At 57.2% G+C, this 14,897-nt stretch overlaps 2 protein-coding genes across 2 annotated transcripts; one reads left to right on the forward strand and one right to left on the reverse strand.

Annotated features, from left to right (window-relative positions):
* Positions 1–2,084: 2,084 nt before the first annotated feature.
* SNX33 (sorting nexin 33) lies at positions 2,085–5,387 on the reverse strand. Its single transcript, XM_065733599.1, has 2 exons — positions 3,719–5,387; positions 2,085–2,576 (listed from the first exon to the last, which is right to left on the reverse strand). The coding sequence occupies exons 1-2, from the start codon at positions 5,127–5,129 to the stop codon at positions 2,323–2,325; spliced, it is 1,665 nt and encodes a 554-aa protein (XP_065589671.1). The 5' UTR covers positions 5,130–5,387; the 3' UTR covers positions 2,085–2,322.
* A 320-nt stretch (positions 5,388–5,707) lies between these two features.
* SNUPN (snurportin 1) lies at positions 5,708–13,924 on the forward strand. Its single transcript, XM_065733601.1, has 8 exons — positions 5,708–5,862; positions 5,949–6,105; positions 7,022–7,126; positions 7,425–7,521; positions 8,118–8,215; positions 8,505–8,582; positions 10,206–10,286; positions 13,449–13,924. Exons 1-8 carry the CDS (start codon positions 5,708–5,710, stop codon positions 13,776–13,778), a joined length of 1,101 nt encoding a protein of 366 aa, XP_065589673.1. The 3' UTR covers positions 13,779–13,924.
* The last annotated feature ends 973 nt before the right edge of the window (positions 13,925–14,897 follow it).

Below are 14,897 nucleotides of genomic sequence, written 5' to 3' on the forward strand. Positions count from 1 at the left end.
GCCCTCCTCTTGCCCCATGCAGGAGCAGGGCCCACAGCCTGGCTGCGGGGCTGGTTTCCAGGCACTGCTGAATGCAAACAAATAGGCAGGCCAGCAGGTTTCCTGCAACGCCCAGCTGGGCTCAGGTTCCTCTCGAGGCTCCAGCAGCTCTCCCTGCACACACGGGCATGCCACAAACCTCCCTCCCCGGGCAGGGCTGACTGCACAAAGCATTCCAGCCAGCTGCACAGCACGCATTGACATGCAAGGCAGCACCGGCCCCATCCCCAGCTCACACACCCGGCGCCCAGCAGGCAACGATGGGCTCTGAGCAACACGCCCAAAAACGGCCACACACCTCTGCATCCAGCCGGCTCAGTGCCCTGACACGCTCCCGAAATATGCGAGGCACGCAGGGATGACGAGGTGCTGCTGAGCCCCACGTGCATCTGCCTGCTCCTGCTCCCTGCACCCGGGTGCTCCCGGCACTGTGTGGTGCTGCCAAACCCATCCCTGCCAACCGGCCCGGCGGGTTCCTTGGCCTTGGCACTGCTGCCAGTGGCATGGGGACATCACTGCCTCGCCGCTCGTGCTGCAGAGGCTTGGCAAATGCTTTGCAGTTCTCCTCCCAACAGCCTTCAGGCCAGAGAGAGGAAGGAATAGGGACCCGGAGCCGTGGGTGTGCTCTGCTGGGCTCTCTTCCCCACTTTGAAGGCTTCTTTGGGGTCTTCTCAAGCTCGGGTTTGTGTTCCCCCATCCACACATCTGGGGATGGTGGTGGCAGGCTCTGTACCTGCACCTACCCAGCCCCAACTGTGAGCCCACACCATCCTCCCCAGCATCTGGATTCCAAATGGGAATGGCTTGGGATGGAGATCGCAGTGCTGAATGGCATGGGATGGGGACCCCAAAATGAAATGGCTTGGGATAGGGACAGGGGTGGGAACAGGCTGGGGTATATGTGGAGTGGGATGGAGCTAAGGTAAGGTGGGGATGGGGTAGAAGAGGGATAGGGTAGGATGGGATCATAGTGGGATGGGACCAGGTTAGGATGGGAACAAGGTGGCAAGGAGTCAGTGTAGGAGGTGGATGGGAAAGTATCAGAACAGGGTAGGATTGGGATGAATTTTGATGGGGTTGGAACGGGATGGAGCCAAGGAAAGATGGGGACAAGACAGAACGGGGTGGGATGGGAATGGAGAAGGATGAGACCGGTCTGGGATGCAGGCAGGGTGAGATGAGAAGGGGGTGGGATGGGGTTGGGGCAGGGTGGAGCCAAGGTAGCATGAGAGCAGTGTGGGGTAGGGCCAATTTGGGCTGGGGACAGAGTGGGGCGGGATGGGGACGGAGAAGGATGGAGCCAAGGACGGATGGGGACAGGAAGCACAGCAGCAGGGTAGGCTGCGGATGGGGTGGCATGAGGATGGGGTGACACAGGACAGGATGGGGATAGGACAGCCTGGAGATGGGGTGGGATGGGAATGCAATGCCGGATGAAGCACATCCCTCCTCGAGGCTGTGCTGCGCCGTGCTGTCCCCACGGGGAGGGATGAGGGGGTCAGGGACAGCCGAGCACAGCCCGCCGCCTTCGCAGCACCGCAGTTATCCCAACGCCGGCCCGCGTGCTGGGGCTAATTTTAACCCTGGAGCCGGGCCAGGCCGGCCCGACTTCCCTCGCTGTGATTTATCCCAACCATTTCCCTTCACAAACACAGCCCTCGTGCCAGCCCCACGCGCTTGCTGCCGGGGATGCTCGGCAGGAATGCCCAGCGCTGTGCCCCCCCTCCGCACAGCCCTTCCTGGAGCAGCTCTGCCTCCCAGCAACATCCCAGGGACAGAGCGGGGAGGTTTCTACTGACGTTTCTTTTATTGAAAACGCTGTGGGCTGGCTTGGTTGTTTTCGTTTTTTATATCCCTTTTTCCAGTCACCAGCAGTGCTTGAGAAAAGAGATTTCCGTCCGCCTGTGTCTATTTAAAAACCAGTAAAAATGCTGCAGAAAATGTTTGCGAAGAAAAAAAAAACAACAAGGAAAATATTGGAAATATCTCGTGACACCAAAAGGAAAAAAGAAAAATCTCTTCCAAATAAAGATCTTTTCTTCTTTTTTTTTCCCTCCCCCCCATCAGAAAAACTGTCAGTGTGCAAAACGTCGACCGCTTTGATTTCTCCTCCCAGCAAGCTGCAATGCTGCATTCTCACTTCGGTCCTGCAGCCAGGCTGGAGGAAAGCCCAAAGGTATTTGGTCACTAGCGTCATGAGTTCCCACCCGTTCTCAGCCCGCCCCCCCCCAAACAGAGATGCTCTGCAAGGCTGTGGCTGGAAGCGGTGCGGGACGGGCGGCCTTAGAGGTTGTCGTACATGCGCAGCGTCTTCTCCAGCTGCTGGCTGACACGCTGGTAGAAGATGATCTGCTGCTTCAGGTAGGACTGCATCATCCTCTTGAAGTCGGCCACGCGCCGCTCGTGGAAGTGGTTCATCTCAGCTTGCAGGGCGAAGCCCACCACGCGGCAGCGCTTGCGGATCCCGTCCGCCTCCTCCTGGTCCATCCGGCCCTCGTCGCTCATCCGCTGGCTCTCCTTCACCTTCGCGAAGGCGCCTGGCAAGGCAGGGGAGAGGTGAGTCAGGGCAGCACTTCACCCCACAGTTACAAAGCACAGTGGGGCTGATAACCCACAGCTGCCGTGGGTGACAGAGTGGGGCAGGACTCTGCTGCCTCAGGCACCGCAGCACCCCGGAGAACGCCTGAGGTGCAGCTGATGCTCTGACACCAGTTTTTCCCCTCCTTCCAATGATTTTTATAGCTCAGTTTCGAAAGAATCCTGCCTGGCTCCAGCCCTGCATTCCTCCCTGTCCTCAGCGCTGAGGTTGTTTGTCTGCAAACAGGATCCGGCCTCCAGCGGTCGCTGGGAATTTATTCCCTCTCCCTGCCCCTGATGGCAGCGCGGACCAGAGGTCCAGGAGGAGGAGGAGGAGGAGGAGGAGGAGCCCGGAGGAAGCAAAGGTTGGAGGCCAAATCCTGCCTTCCGCTCTGCCCACGCGGCCTCGCTTCCGGACGGGATCCAGCCCGCAGTGGTAAACAAAGTCAGGAGAGAGTGCAAGGAAGCCCAGGGCTGCTCCTTCTCCTTGTGCTCCTTGTGGGGCAACGCAGGGACCACAGGGAAATGCCCCTGTCCCCAAAGCTGCCAGTCAACATGGACGTCCCCTCCCTGCTGTGGCCTGGGAGGGGTGTGTGGACTTCGGCCTTGCTCCCACACCCAGCCCAGGGTTTGCGTCACACCCGGACAGAAACACAGGGCCGGCCAGTCCTGAGAAAGCGCCCAGCAGAGGTCTTTCCCTTGTCCCCAAACACCCTGGGACAGACGGGATGCTCTGGTCCTGGCAGTGAACTGCTGAACCCACTGACCTCTCTCTAATCTGCGAGGGTTTACTCACAGAGTTTGGCCCTGGTTGTCCTGAGCACATCCAAAACCTGATCCTGGACGGGGCAGCCCCAGCAGCACCTCCAGGGCACGAGTGATCAGGGAACACTGCCACACGTGACGGTCTATATCCCTACCCCGTCCTCATCCTCATGTCCATCCCTATCCCATCCTTACCTCCATCCCCACGTCCATCATCAGCCACTGTCCTCATCACTGCACAGCATCCCCATCCCACTCCATGCGCAGGGTCACCACAAAAGAGCCGGCCTGGCCTTGTCCCCAAGGGAGTAGCAGCCCTCCAAGGGAACCCCCTTACCTTTCTGGAGGTGGATGATGTCTGGGAAGTTGGAGAGGAGCCCCTGGTACAAAGAGAGAGTGTCCAGCATGAGGAAGAGGTCATTCTTGGGCTGCTCGGCAAACATCTCCCCCACAGCCTCGTACGTCTTGCCCGTGTGGGAGATGGCATTGTTGAGGGCATCTAAGCTATAGGGGGGGTCCATCTGGAAGGAGTAGCTGATGGCTTGGAAGGCGTTGCCCAGCTTCTGGAACTCCTTGCGGAACCCCCCCACGTGCTTGCGCACCAGCTCAGAGGCCACGTTGGTCAGCTGCAGGACGCTGTCATCCATCTTCTTGCTGAAGGCTTTGAAGGCATCCACGCGGTCCTCCACGTCCTGCAGGTCCTGGTGCTCGGTGGGGATCTGGATGGTGAGCAGGAAGCTGGCTCCCACCATCTCGTCCTTCTCCGCCCGCCGCTTGCCCAGCTTCCACTGCTTCTCGTCGCGGCAGCGGAGGAAGTGCTGGAAGCCCTCGTACTGTGACAGGACGGGGTGGCTCGTCATGTGCTCCATCCACAGGATCAGACGCCGCTTGCGCTTCTCGATGAAGTCCTCCTCGAAGCGCCCGGTGGCCTGCTTCTCGGGCAGGTGGGGCACCGAGATGACGGTGAACTTGTGCAGCAGGCGGTTGTAGAGCCAGTCAAAGTGCTTGTAGCGCCGGTACACAGGCGAGTTGAAGTTGCTGGGGGTCAGCTTGTAGGAGATGTAGCTCTTGATGCCCTTGAACTTGGTCTGCTTGGTGGGGTCCTCCACGGAGCAGATGAAGGGATGCGGGTTAGCCCGCCACTGCGGGCCTTTGGAGCCCATCTCGATGCTGTAGACCTCGGCGATCTTGGACATGAGGGGCACATCTCCCAGGATGAAGGCCTCCACGCCCGAGCGCACGAAGCAGGAGAAGCGGTTGAGGTTCCTCCCCACCACGCTGCCCCTCTTGGAGGAGCCCACGCTGTCCTGCCTCTCCAGCGTCGGTTTGGCTCGCGGCATCCCATAGGGCTCCTGCCCCGCTGCCGGGTGACCATTGGTGCCAGCCGCTCCTCGGGGCTCCTCCACCACCGTGCAAGAGTCGTCCCAATCATCCCAATCATCGTCATCGTCATCCTCAAAGCTGCCTTGGGACGAGAGGCCGGCGGGCGGCGCGCAGAATCCGTGCAGGTGGCCGGGCGAGCCGGCAGGGCTGCCGGAGCCCTCGGTGTAAGCAGAGCCAGCCCGCGGCCGCACGATCTCCACGTAGGAGGCCGGGAAGAGGCCGGTCTCTCCGCGGCTGTTCCGGCCCTGCAGCCAACCGTCCAGCGAGCGCTCGCTGAACACCACGAGCTCCTCGTTCTCCTGGATGCTGATCTCCTCCTTGTTTTCGCTCTGGAAGTTGTACAGCGCCCTGCCCCGCAGCGCCATGGCCGCGGGCACGGCCTCCCCGATCCGGAGCACCGGAGGAGGGGTAGCGGTGCGGTACGGCCCCGCTCCCGCTTCACTGCAGCGGGGCCCGCACCCCGCGGGCTGCCGGCACCCCCGGAGCGGGGCCGCGGGGCCCGGGGGAGCACCCTGCCGGCCCCATGCCGCCGCCGCGCCGCTCCGGGCGCCTCTGGGCGAATCGGAGGGATCGCCGACGGATACCTTTGGAAGTTTGCTATCGTCCCCCCCCCGCCCCACCCCCCGCCCCGTTCCCTTCTTCCTCCTCCTCCTCCTCCTTCTCGTCCTCCTCCCTCCCCTCGCTCCCCGCAGACCCGCACCGGGACGGCCGCTCGCTCGCTGCCGGTGCCGGCGCCGTGCCGCCCGCTGCTCCCTCCCGCCGTGACGCACGGAGCCGCACGCCGCCCCCTGCCGGCCGCCGCCCCGGAGCTCCCGCTGCCGCCCTCCCCCGGTTCCCCCCCTATCCCGGCGTAGCGCGGGGAGGTCCTCCAAGCCGACGGGGGGCGCTGTGCCGCTCGCCGCTCGCCGGCCGGAAGTGCGTGCGGCGCGCGGCGGGCGTTGCCATGGAGGAGCTGTGCGCGGCGCTGGCGGGCGGCGTGGCCTTGGCGGCTCCCAACAGCCCCGCGGCGCCGCACCCGCGTCTCAGTGCATATAAGGGCCGCGGGGAGCGGCTGGGGCAGGCTGAGCGGCGGCGGCGGCTCCTGTGTCTGCAGAGAGAGTGAGCGGGCGGCGGGGCCGGGCCGGGCCGGGCCGTGGGGTCGCGGGGTCGCTGGGCCCGCTCACAGCCGCGCTTCCTTCCCGCAGGAGGCGGTTGGACTACGTGAACCATGCCCGCAGGCTGGCTGAGGGAGACTGGGCCGGCGTGGAGAGCGAGGAGGATGGGGAGAAGGATGGCGACGGGGAGGAGGAGGAGATGGAGGTGGACGTGGGCAGGAGGCTGCCCAAGCGCTACGCCAACCAGGTGAGGGGCGGCCTGCGGCGTGGGGGATCCTCAGCACTAAGGGGGGCCATGCGAAGACAGGCTGAGAGCCGCGGCTGTGTGGGCCAGGGAGGGGGGGCTCTGAGGGAGAGCTGTAGGCGGCCTTCAGCAACTAAAGGGGCTGTAAGAGAAGAGGGAAGGATCTGAGTACCCTGATCGGCCTGTAGGTGTCCCTGTTCATTGCGGGGGGGATCGGTCTAGATGGTCTTCGGAGGTCCCTTCCAGCTCCAGCAGTTCTGTGGCCTTGAATCCCATTGTGCAGCCGTTGGTTCATGGTTTTGCAGAATCACAGAACTGTAGGGGTCAGAAGGGACCTCTAGAGATCATCTTGTCCAACCTTCCTGCCAAAGCAGTTCCCTAGCCTGGGTTGCACAGGTAAGGCATCCAGATAGATCCTGAACATCTCCAGAGAAGAAGGCTCCACCACCTCTCTGGGCAGTCTGTGCCAGTGCTCCATCACTGCACTGTGAAGGGCTTCCATCTCTCCCTGTATCTGTGCCAGCAGGAAGCGTCAGCAGATGAGTTTTTTCAGCCTCAGTGCCTTGTTGGTTCCAAGAGGTCTCTGAGGTGCTCTAGCCAGACACTGAGGGTTCTGAAGATGTCTGTTGCTCTGTTCTCATTGATGTGGGGACCAGGGTCCTAGGATGCCCTGCTGAGGAATGTGAGCTCTTTGCTGTAGTCTGAAGCTCAGTCAACAGCTGGTGTGCTAGAGAGGCCTGGAGGAAGAGTCTGGTACACAGCTCAGTTAAAGGCAGATGGGTGTTGTGATCTGGGGTGGTGAGCAGTGCAGATTTTCTGAAGGGGCTGTATTATCTGTACAGCTTTATCCTTGAGCTGTGAGTTTTCTGTGGCTGTAGGAGAGTCACTAACTGCTTTTTTTCTCTGGGTTTCTGCCTAGCTGATGCTCTCTGAGTGGCTAGTCGATGTCCCTGTGGATCTGGAGCAGGAATGGATCGTGGTGGTGTGTCCTGTTGGGAAGAGGGCCCTGGTGGTGGCCTCCAGGGTAAGAGACAGCAGCAGGAATGTCCTAGAAGCCAGTAAAGGAGCTGTGCCTGGGTTCTGTGTTCTTACTGTGCCCACCAACACGAGGCTGCCCCATGTGTTTCACTCACCTTGTGCCCTGTGAGCTGCAGGCATTTGGGTGCTGGGAGCTGTGCTGCACAGCCAGATCCTTCCTGCAGGTGGGCTGTGGCTGGCTCTAGGGGGCAGCCTGCACTCCAGCACCGTGGGTTCAGCCTCTACTGTGGCAGGAGAGCAGCAAGAATATTCACGATGCTCCTTTGTCTCCTGTTTTCTTGCAGGGCTCCACAGCAGCTTATACCAAGAGTGGCTTCTGTGTCAACAGGTTCCCATCCCTGCTGCCAGGGGGAAACAGGCACAATACAACAAGTGAGAAAGGTAACATTCTGAGAAGGCTTTTCAGGTAGCTAGATAGGCAGGAGAGAAACACTGGCTTTCCCCTCTGAGAACGTGCACTCACAGGCATGGTGGTGCTACTCTGGGCCCCAGACTTGTGCCCTCTTTTGGTGGCAGGGCTTTGTAAGCTTCAGGATGCTCGTGTATTTCTGGGATTAATGATCTCAAATATCACGCATCTTTATGCTAGGTAACATTTCTTCTAATTATCTGCCTGGATAACTGAGGTTTAATGCTCACACCTCAGCATCTTCTTTCTGCAGCAGAACTGCTTACAGTGTGATCTTTATTGATGCCTTGTTCAGTTGATTTGCTCCCTTTGAGGAGGTGTTACTGATGGATAAATGCATTTCCTGAAATATGCCTTTGTGCGATGTGGCTTTGGGTGGTACCTTTGGAGCCTTGTTGGATTCTGTGAGCTAAAAGCATTTTGTGGTCACAACCCCTATTAGCAGAAGGGGTTCTCTTGGCCTTACATCAGTGCTAGAGCTTAATGCAGGAGATATTTGATCTGGCACCTGCCTGATGGGTTGGGCAGCGTGAGGAGCATGTCTGGACCTCCTTGTTTGTACCTGCAGTGTACTGCATCTTGGACTGCATCTACAATGAAGCAGAGCAGACATACTACATCCTGGATGTGATGTGCTGGAGGGGACACCCTGTTTACGACTGCCAGGTACTGAATCTCTCCCATCTGCCTTCCCTTGTGCTCCTGCTTCTGGGAGCTGCTTTGCAGCTGGAGCTGGGCACAGCCTGGTGTTTCATCAGTGACTTTACTAGTGGCTGTGGCAGTTTTTGGGGGGTGGTTTGGGGAAACAGCAAAGGATGGCACATCATTTGGTTCTGCAGCTCGTAAGTGTCCTGTGAGTGTGGAGGAATGGAGGCACAGGTCTGAGCTGCAGCCCCTCGGGTGCTGATGGGCCATGTGTGGTGGATTGTAATTCAGCCTCTGTCTCCTTTCTCAGACTGACTTCAGATTCTTCTGGCTCTCCTCAAAAATCCAAGAGGAGGAAGGGTTAGGAGAGAAAAGCAGGATTAATCCAGTAAGTTCTTTTGTACTGGGAGGAGGAGGAGGGTGGGGGGGTAAGCTCTCCTGTTCAGCAGGCTTCAGCACTTTTGTTCACAGGCGGAAGCTTTTCTCCTTTTTTTTTCTTCCCCCTCCCCTTACAGATCAGGCTTCAAAGCGTACTTCTGGTGAAATGGGCTGACATGTTCAGGATGTAAATAGAACCACTGAATGTTGTCAATGAATGTGGGTTTTTCTTTCCAGCCAAAGTGCTGAGGGAGATCATGCTGCAGGGTATCAGCTACCTTCCACACTGTTTTTAGCTTTCACTTGGAATAGAAAACCAGTGTGGTTTCTACAGGGCTGGTGTTGATTGGCAGCCTGATTACAATGGGAATTATTGGTTGGTAGTCTCATGGGCTCACAAAGCAGGGGTAAAAGACCATGAAGTTTTAGCCTTGTCTCCTGCTCGAGCCAGTCCCTGAAGTTGTAGGGGTGGATGCTGCATTGCCCCCTGAAGTCCCTATTGAGCAAGAATAATAGTACTGAAGTCTTTGAAGTCCTGTGTGGAGGTCAGACCTGGCACCCACAGCAGTTTAGGAAGTGATTTTTGGGGGCAGGCATAAGTGGATTTGTCAGCCTGGCTTATGGAGTGCATCCTGCAAGGAGGGATGTGATTGCTGTGTGGCCACCCATGTGTGCTCAGGCACAGCAAGCAGAGCAGCTCCTGAGGGTGGAACAGATTCATTATTAATGGGGATGGAGACTCCTGTGCCAGCAGCGGAGGTATCTATGCTTGGAGAACATCCTGTTCTGACTCCAACAAGAATATCCAGAAGACAGCTACCTAGTGAGGGGGGGGTGGAGGGTGGGGAGTCGTTTCAGCTTTCATTTCCTAGGTGGAAAGGTTTGCTTGGCTGAGCCAGCAGCCTGGAGCAGACATCTGTCTGCTTTGCATCCTGCTAAGAGGTCATCACTTTCTATTTCGGTTAAAAGAGCATCTCAGGGTCAGCTCCCCTGAAAAGTCCTTCCTGCAGCCTGAGATGTGTGAGGAAAAGGTATCGGGAGCACATGGGAGCTGTGTGCACAGTCCCTGCCATCTGTACCTAGCAGGATGCCAGGGTGGGTCACTTGGAAGTGGGATGGCTTAAATGCAAAATACCTGAAAAAGTCTGTTCTGGGTGCTCAGGTTTTTGTGCTGTCTGAATGTGGCTGTAACAAGTCTCAGGCTTTCTTGTAAAGGTCACTTTCTATTACTGGAAGGAGATCTGTAAAGCAGCAGACCACTCCTGTCCCAGTCCTCTCTGAAGGAAAGGCTGACTTCTGTAAGTTTGCATGCAAGCACTTCCTGTCACTTCAGTGTGACATGACTGGCACCCGGGAATGACTTGGTCCTGTCGCTTTGATTTCCTCACCCAGAGTTTGCTTGGGAATTGTTGTTAGAATCATAGCAGAGGTCTGCCTGTCCCAGCAGACATCAGGGTTGCCCTTTTCCTCCTTTGAGCCCATTCATGCTTTTGGACTCCCTGGTAACCTGCAACAGGAAGGCCAACAATTTAATGATGTGCTCTCTGCCTGAGTCTGCCAATCTTGTTACTTCATTTGCCTGTCCTTAATCCTGTTGCTTTTTCTCTCTTCTAACCCTCTGTTGTTCCCTCAGTACAAGTTTGTGGGCCTGCAGAACTTCCCCTGCACCTCAGAGAGCCTGTGTGAGGTACTGACTACAAACTTCCCCTTTGAGGTGAGAACATGCAGTGCAGCTGGTCAGTGAGAGTTAAATCCCAGTGTTCCCTGTGCTTGGATTGTCTTTACCATCATGGGGAGGGGGGAGAGGGCTGATGCATGTGCCCACATTGCCTCCAGAAGCAGCAAAACTCACATTCATGTGGCAGTATGATGGATGCCTGATCTTTTTAGAGTCAAAGCTGGTACTGCTCACAGCCCCAGGTGGGATTGCATGGGCACAGAGGATCTCTGTAGTGTGCTCTGTTATGTGGTGGGGTTTCTTGGGAGGTCTGTGAGGTAGGCAGGCTGGTGTCTTTCTCTGACATCTGCCACAGGCTCTGTGTCTCCCTAGTCAAGCTGCTGCCATCTGTCTATGTGCATCCAGCTGTCCTGCCTCTCCTGGGGAGGAAACAGAGCAGTGTGTTTAAATTCATAGCAGTTTCTGCAGAGTTCAGGTAATGGCGATGGGCAGCTGAGATGTGCTAGGGCAAGTGGCTGGGATGAGTTTGGATGGCTCTGTCCTGCTGCTGCCACTGGATCTCTTTGGGAGGGGGGAGGGAGAGAAATGGTATGAGTTCTGCTTTTTGCTTCTGGTCCAGAACCATCAGCCTCCTGCCTTTGGGTCCTGCTGGCAGAGGTGGCCGTTCCCCCAGCGAGGGCAGCTGAGCAGGACTACACTTGCATTTCCAGCTGTAGGAGCAGCACTGCTTGGCCTCTCTGGCCTGTGGGAGGAAGAAGGGGCAGGACAGGCAGTGGTGTGCCAGTCAGTGGCTGTGAGCAGTGAGTCACAAGCCCTCGTGCAAAAGCCATGCTGATTTAAATGTGCCTCTTGTGCTCTCCTGGCCCGTGTTAGTGATTAATGTAAGTGCAGGAGGCTGATTTGGCTGTGAGGGCTGACTTATTTTTTTCTTCTGCTCCTTAAAGCCAGAGCAGTCATCAGAGGAAGTCCAAGTGCCAGCTGCTGGCTGACCATGCCAGGCCCTGCTCTAAGCACAGGTAGGGGAGCGTTAGCTGAAGGAGACCTGGGATGCCTTCTTGCCTTGTTGAATGACATGCTCCTGCCTGCCTCTGTCTCTCCTGAGAAAGGCTTTATGACTTCCTGAGGCCTCTGCCCTGTGACAAAAGGCTGAGGGCTGTTAGGTGCTGCAGTTGGAGCAGAAGATTCCCAAATTGCAGAGAGAGGCCCCTGCAGAATGCATGGGGACTGCAGGAGCTGTGCTCCAGTTGTGCTTTGTCCCCAGGTTCCCTGGTCAGTATGTCAGGGCATGACCCCAGCAAAAAAAGAAACACGGTGTAGCTTGGCACAAGGACGGCCCCACGGAAACCACGCTGCTGTGTTTCCAGGAACGAAGCACACCATGTGCCACAAGAGGGAGCCCAAGAAATCCCAGTGAATAGCTTCCAGCAACGGGGCAGCCAAAACCAAACTTCTCAGGAGGCAAAATACAGCTCGTGCAGTGTTGTAGGTATCTTCTTATGCCTGGTCCTGGCATCCTGGGATGAACCACGCTAAGCAAGTTTGCTCAGTCGACCAGCACTGAACTTTAAGTGTTTTTTGGAGGGGATCTTATGAGCTTTAGAGCTACCAGTGGGTCAGAGGAAAACAGCATGCACGTTTCTAGAAAGGCAAGGGAGAGGCAAAGTCTGAGACTGGTGTGGGGGAGACGGCATGCTGTGCAGCATCTGACATGTGGAAAGGCATGCTGTGAAATGTGAAACCATGCCATGCCAGTTGCACAAAAGGTCTGGTCCTAGAGAGATGCTCTTGGCCCTTGTCCTGATGTGGCTGGTGTCGGAGCAGTGACTCAGGTTAGCCCAACAACTCAGATAATAACTAGAAAGAATATGGGAACTGCAGTAACTCAGGAGAAATCAGGGGAAGGGATGATGTGACCTAACGTTCCACCAGGCAGAATCTTTTGTTTTTTCTCAGCTTGGAGAAGCTCTTTTGGAATGTTCTAGAAGGCAGGAGTCTTCCCAAGCTGATATCACTGGAAGATTCCTGTGGGTGCTGCAGGAAGGGCTGTGCATCTGCTGGGATGTGCAGGCCCAGGAGTGGGTGGTGGCATGGGAGCACAGAGCCTGGCTCCTCAAGTCTTCCTGGGGCATGAGGAGAGGGAGTTTTGCACTTTGGATATCCAGCCAGTTTCACAAAGCTCATGCTGTTTACTGGTCTGGTTTCCTGTTTTCCTAGGACAGGAATGTCCCCCCCCCCTTCTCTGGAGTTATTTTGCAGGCTCTTCACAGTGACCAAAAACTGTGGACTTTAGTATTGCAGTAAGCAGCATGGCCCTGCAGGAAGCTGGTGCCCAGGAGCAGAGATGGGCACGTGCCCGCTGTGTTCTCAGCCACACCTTGGCTCCGTATGATGCACGTGCTGCTCTGCTGTGCACATTCTGGGGGCTGCAGCTGCAGGAAGGGCCTGGGAGCATTTGGGGCCACATCTGACAGCCCAAAGTGGGCTCTTCTCATCTGTTGTGCCCACTCAGCTGCACTTACTCATGGCCTTTAAGAGCCCACGAGGCCAAGCTAAATGAGCACCGCCTCCGATGCCGGTCGATCTGCTGCAGGATCTGACCTTGCAGAGTGCTCCCCTGGGGGAAAAAAAGAGGCCGGGGAGGGGGGGAAGAGGGAAATGCTTGAGCATGGTGGGGAAGTATGGAAGATGTCAGCTGGCTGCAGCACTGCCCTGTTTGGAAATAGTAACACAAGAGTTGGGGTCTGAACCTTCGAAGTTCTGAGCGCCCTTAACTGTCATTGATTGCTGGAGAAGTTCTCCCTTGGGAAACATTAAGAATTGCTTTTGCATAAGCAAGCTGAAAGAGGCGTAGCAGTGTTAGGAAGCAGAGCTCCTTGGCGTCACACGCTCTGACTAATTACTCTCCAAATGTATTATTTAAAATAACCCCAATCCTGGAAAATGGTCTTTTTGTGCGCTGCTTTGTTCGGAAGCTGGATGGCTTTTCTGCAGAATGGAATCATAGCAACCAGAGGAGGAGTGCTGGTCCCTGCTGACATCAGTCTGAATCCATTTGCCTTGGGTGACTTAAAGCCATCCAGAGGTTGCTGATCCTTCAAGACAGGAGCTCTGCAGCTTTCCTCTTTCCCTTCTGCTGAGGCCCAGCACTCCCTCATTCACCTGCAGCAGCTTCTCATCTGCTGTCTCTCCCTCCTGCAGGTCGACGGACTTCTCTTCTACCACAAGCAGACTCACTACACCCCTGGCAGCACCCCACTGGTGGGCTGGCTCCGGCCATACATGGTGCCTGACATCCTGGGGCTCACTGTGCCCGCCACGCCGCTCACTGCCAAACCAGACTACGCTGGGCATCAGCTCCAGCAGATCATTGAGAACAAGAAGAGTAAAATGCTGGCAGCAGGCAAGGCTCAGCCGGGCGCAGAGGCAGCTGCTAGGAACGGACATTACGAGCTGGAGCACTTGTCCACCCCTCAGCCAGCTAACTGTGCACAGAGCCAGGAGGAAGCAGGGAGTCAGATGGAGAATTAGGAGGAGGTGACAGAGTGGAGGGGTAAGGGGGGTGCTAAAGGTCCTCTGCTTCTCGCTGTCACTCATGCTTCCCAAGAGGGGGGCGAGGCAAAAGTAATAATTATAGGATGGTTTTGTTTAAAGGGTGTGAAGGTGGAGTGTCTTGCTTCAAGGCTCCCAGCTCAGCCCCCACTGCCTGGCCTGGCCACGCTGCCCCAGGGGGTGATGCTGAGGGTGGGTGGCTCAGGCTTGTGTGTCTGAGGCCTTCTCAGTGGAAGGTGGTTTTTTTTGCACTCGGTCTGCTTCTGGTAATGAAAGTTTGCAGCAGGCTTTGGTAGCTCCCCAGGCAGGGCTTTCTGTGCCCCTGCCTCCAGCCCTGCTCTGTGTGAGCCTGCAGCCTTGGCTCCGGGCTGCTCTCTGCAGGGGGGGGGGGAAGGAACGATGGCACTCTCCAAACGTTCCCCATTGATTGTGCCAAATAAAAGGCTTCTCAGAAATACAAATCCTTGAGTGCCTTTCTGTTACCTAAGGGGGAGTGCATGCCGTGCCTCTCTCCAAGGGATTAACAGCCTGGTTTGTGGCACTGAGTGTGGAAGAGCTCTAAGCCCTACCTGCTTGTTCCTGTGTGCTGATGTGCTTTGCAGGCAGGGCCACCGTGTGTCCCTGGGGCGATTTCAGCAAAGAAGAAACCATTATGCCCACTGACCCTGCTCTGTTTTTTGACGGGGAAGTTAGAAGGCCAGAGCAGGAGCCCTGGAGACATGGAGATGGATTATCTCCTCCCCGTGCCTCCGGGGCTGGGCCCGGGAGGAGGAACGCAGAGCAGACCTGGTGTGTGCAGATAGTGGGGACACGCGTGTCCTGTCCTCGTACACTTGTTTTCCCCCCCAGAAAGCACTCCGTTCCGGGCACGGGGGCTGCTTCCCCCTCCCGACCCCGCACGGCTGCGGGCTGTACCCGCGGGCAGCAGGAGCTGTCTGAGCACTGCGGCTGGAGCGCAATGGGACGCGAGGTCGGCTCCGCGGGGCTGTTTCTCGGCTCGGCCCCAGCTTGCTGCTGCTGCCGCCGCAGGGCATCCCTCGGGATGAGCCTAGCTCGGGATGTGCCTCCTCCAAGCGGTCCCCGGGCGACGGTTCCCAT

Source organism: Cyrtonyx montezumae, unplaced genomic scaffold, assembly GCF_038088225.1.
Source record: "Cyrtonyx montezumae isolate F1298 unplaced genomic scaffold, pur_monq_1.0 scaffold_17, whole genome shotgun sequence".
In the NCBI taxonomy this organism is placed as follows: domain Eukaryota; kingdom Metazoa; phylum Chordata; class Aves; order Galliformes; family Odontophoridae; genus Cyrtonyx; species Cyrtonyx montezumae.

Bases quoted from the DNA above. Each gene is read 5' to 3' on its own strand.
- SNUPN (XM_065733601.1), top strand. From the start codon at position 5,708: ATGGAGGAGCTGTGCGCGGCGCTGGCGGGCGGCGTGGCCTTGGCGGCT. The intron at 6,106-7,021 runs GTGAGGGGCGGC...GTTTCTGCCTAG, and splicing joins CCAAGCGCTACGCCAACCAG to CTGATGCTCTCTGAGTGGCT. The intron at 8,216-8,504 runs GTACTGAATCTC...CTCCTTTCTCAG, and splicing joins ACCCTGTTTACGACTGCCAG to ACTGACTTCAGATTCTTCTG.
- SNX33 (XM_065733599.1), bottom strand. From the start codon at position 5,129: ATGGCGCTGCGGGGCAGGGCGCTGTACAACTTCCAGAGCGAAAACAAG. The intron at 2,577-3,718 runs GTAAGGGGGTTC...CTGCCTTGCCAG, and splicing joins CATCATCCACCTCCAGAAAG to GCGCCTTCGCGAAGGTGAAG.